General features: G+C 30.6%; 1 protein-coding gene across 1 annotated transcript; it reads right to left on the bottom strand.

Moving 5' to 3' along the window:
• Positions 1-1,541: 1,541 nt before the first annotated feature.
• Positions 1,542-3,542, bottom strand: LOC124838728 (heat shock factor protein HSF24-like). The gene is made up of 2 exons (XM_047314404.2): positions 3,077-3,542; positions 1,542-1,953 (listed from the first exon to the last, which is right to left on the bottom strand). Exons 1-2 carry the CDS (start codon positions 3,383-3,385, stop codon positions 1,624-1,626), a joined length of 639 nt encoding a protein of 212 aa, XP_047170360.1. The 5' UTR covers positions 3,386-3,542; the 3' UTR covers positions 1,542-1,623.
• Between the last annotated feature and the right edge of the window lie 495 nt (positions 3,543-4,037).

The raw sequence follows: 4,037 nt of genomic DNA, 5'->3' as shown, positions 1-4,037 counted from the left end.
CAAAGCCTAAGTTTGAAATGACAATTTTTTTCATCTGCAATATACTTGCTCACATGTATTATTATGCACATATTTATCCTTATTGTTATGTATTTCCAAAATTAACAAAAGCATTCTTCATTGCTGATAAAAAAAAATACTCATCCTTCATAGAAATTGAAACATTTGGAAGGATAAATTTGATGAAGAAGGTGTTGAAGATGTCAAGTTGGTGCCAATTCCATGTTGTCATGTGTTCCACCACAAATGTATTGTGGAGTGGCTGCATATTAGCCATACTTGTCCTTATCCTGTATCCACCACCCATGACTAATTCATATGTTGTTAGATGAGTGTATCTACTTTATGTACGAAGAAAAAATTATAAATTTGTAATGGGGTGGATCAGTCATTACTATACTTTGATTTTGAATTGAAATAATATTATTTTCCTCTATCTTTTTTAATTAAAAACCACCAAAAATTGCATTTCTGGATTCATTCAATCATCATTGGATTGTAGTAGTAAATTACATTTTGAATACGCATGCAATCACTTTATACTTTAAGGTTTTGAATGTTCATAAACTAATCTATTTGGCAAATATTCTCACGTGCCAATTGGGAAATTACTATAAGATTTTGTTTGGGTAGCAAAACTATCACTTAAAAACTTCCATAAAATGATAAAAGAAATATTTACTTTCCATTTAGTATGTTTATCTCACCTAGGTAAAAGATAAAATAAATACATAGGTTAGAGAACAATTATCAAATAAATACTATTATTTTCACATTTAACAATTTTTTACACACACTTTATATTTACTATTTTATTCTTTACTTTTTTTGTATTCATAAATACAAAATTTAACTTTTTTTAGTGATGAAAATAATCCTAAAAGTGGATTGTCAACAAAAAAAAATCATATAATAGACAACTCTATAAAATAAGTATAGTACGACATAGGAGATCAAACAAAAATATCTTGAATTTAGAAAAATCTTGGTAACAGACAATCATCATATCATAAGAAGAAAAACTCCCACATAAGTTTGAATCCTGAATCTGCAAATGAGTGACAAGATTTCTCTTGACTTCAACAATCATTATGGTCGTATTTAGAGCGACCAAGATGAAGAAATCAAAGAAGAAGAAGATGAAGAAAGTGGAGAGTAATTGTAATAGTAATAGAAGAGAGTTCATACAAGAACGAAAAGAGTCAAAATCACCCTCCAATGAAGTCGTTCTTTTTCCTCATACTTATTGTAATATTTGTAAATTACCGTTTCGTGATCAATCACACATGTTCTATCACTTGTATGCTGTCATCATCTCTCTAATATATCCAACAAAAAAATAAATATTGTAAGGATAAATTTTAGTTTGATTCCGATACTATGTTAAGAAGTGAATTAAACCTAACTCAACCTTACAAAATCAGCTTGTAAGATGAGTTTTGCACTTATTTATATATTATAAATTGGTTTTATCTTTAGTTGATGTGAGACTTTCAACCTGAAATCTGAATCTAGTAATATTCTTGTTAAGAGTGTGAAGATGAATGAAAGAGAAAGGTAAATTAAAACCAAATATTATTAATCCATGATAACATAAGGACCTATTAATTATAACCATATGAATTAACAAAGTCTCCTAATTTTAGTTTGTTGGGTGTCCATAAACTGAGAGAGGCATGCGAGCAACTTCATTTCAAGTGCTTTGCACTCATCAATCTGCATTTGAAGCTCTAATCTCTCCTTCTTAAGGTTCTTGTTCTCCTCCATAAGAAGTTGCTGATTGTTTTCTTCTGTGGAACTCGTTGCATTTTCCTCAGAAGAAGACTTAAGGTATGCAGGAAAAACACTTGGCTCGCACTTTTTCCTTGTGATTTCACCTAGCATGTGCCTGCAACCCCTCTGAAATTTCTCGTGTTTGAATTCCCATCTTTTCGATGACATTTTCTTAAATCCCTGTTTTCAAATTTCACAAAAAACACAACCACCTAATACATTAACAACTTTTTATTTTATTTCGTTACAAATACTATGTATAACACTGTTGCGTGTTTTCAAGTATTTTTTTAGATACTAAACTTATATTCTGAATGTTGAAGTAAAGTGGTACGAGATTACGTAGAAGCAGCATGCGTTGAACACATAAAAATATTATTTCCACGTCATCAGGTTAATGTTGATGATGGTCAAAGTTTCTGAAAATTCTTTAATCCAAAATAAGCAACAAATTTGTGGATGTTCAAATTAAGTGTGCTCTAATCCAAGTGAAGCAGTAAAGTACGTCTGGTATGACTATTTTGACTTTTAGTTCAAAATAACTGATTTGACCATCATATTCAATATAAATATATATTCATTAACTTGACGTTCATTTGAATGAACGTGGTTAGATTGTTTTGTTTACTACGATACCTCCTCCTATTAATAAGAAAAAAAAACCTATGATTTTTCCTTTTCAATACATAGCTCCTTCTAGCGTCCTAATTTTGAACAAAAAAAACATAAAGCTACAGCATGAAAGAAAATAAAATATACTTTGAGAAACAATTTTCTTACTTTTTACTCTCTTTTTTCTTAAAAAAAATATACAAAAAATCATTATTTTATAATAATTTTATCCTTATACTAAATGTTAAATGAATATAAAAGTATGTAATTCTACCCTTATTTATAAAAAATAATCCGATTTTTTGTTTTACAAATAAAATTTTTGATGGTTAAATTACTTAAAAGTAAGATTAAATTATGTAAAAATTAATTTATAAGCCTATTTGTAATTAAATCAAATTAAAAATTTATTATATCAAAATCATTTGATTCAACAAGATTTATAATTTGTTAAACCTATATCTCTAATTATCGAAAGATTAAATTATAAGTAAAATCCTTCTTAAAATTGATCTTTCATAATGTTTTTTATCAGAAATTTCGAAAATTCAAGGTGGTTGATATATAATACTGAACGTCGAACGTAAAGATATGATAATATGAGAATTGTAAGTTGGTTTTCCTTATGAGAAATGTTGAGAGAAGAGAGTATGTGAAAGCGTAAAGGAGGTGAAAGAAGTTAGGAACTTACATAAGTGTTCAATTGGCGAATGAAGCTAGAGAAGTTGTTGTGCTTGAAATATCTAGGCAAGGTGTGCTCAGAGAATTCTGCAGGAGACCACACAACAAAGGCACTTCCTTCTTCATTCCACGACACTATTCTTGTCATATCTTCACTCTCACCTTCTTCCAACAGATCGTACGTCTTCAACAGAAATGGTGCCGGACACCTTTGCCTCGGTGACTGTCCTGCATGTGCATGACCACCAACAACAACGTTGTTATTGTTGTTGTTGTTACCTAAACCAAGGTTCAGCTCTAACACACTGTTATCAACCATGCTTGTTTATGTTATTGTGCACAAGTCTAACTCTATGATTACCTATTCATTTGTGTTGCCTAAACAGCTTCGTATTCTACACACTCTTCTTTTTATAGCATCCACACCTACCACTTGGTAGCTACAAAAAACCCACTGCTGCTGCCGTTGAAGGTGGACTTTTTCCCTTTGGTCTTCCCAGTGGTTTCTTTTTCTCCTGCTTTTTTTTACTTTCTCTCGCACGTGAGCCTAATAGTATTCAAATCCACACATTTTTTCTGGTCGCCATTTTCTCTATCTGTTAATTTGGAAGGTTGGTGATGTCAATTTTTGTGTTAGTCAGAGGAACTTTTATGACTTTGCCCATGTGATGGCGATGCCAACGTAGCGCCGAATACTTGTTTTAAAACTTCTATCGATTGAAATACAGTGGCTGTGTCCCAAATAAAACAAAATATTATTCAAAGCTTTGGTTTCTTTGTCATGGATTTCCTTTTATTTTATGCTTCACTGCTAATAAGACATGTTTCAATAATGGAGAGTTTGTCTGCTCATTCTATAGAACTTCTTTCGTATAAAAACTTTCAACAACTTCTCTAGATTTATATATTTTTAGAACATAGTTGTGGAATTCCAGCGCACAATTTAGAGTTTGTTGAAAATTGTTCTTTCT

The sequence above is a fragment of the Vigna umbellata genome, chromosome 1, assembly GCF_029865625.1.
Source record: "Vigna umbellata cultivar VRB3 chromosome 1, Vumbellata_1.0, whole genome shotgun sequence".
NCBI classification, from domain to species: Eukaryota; Viridiplantae; Streptophyta; class Magnoliopsida; order Fabales; family Fabaceae; genus Vigna; species Vigna umbellata.
This window is presented reverse-complemented; position numbering and strand designations above follow the sequence as displayed.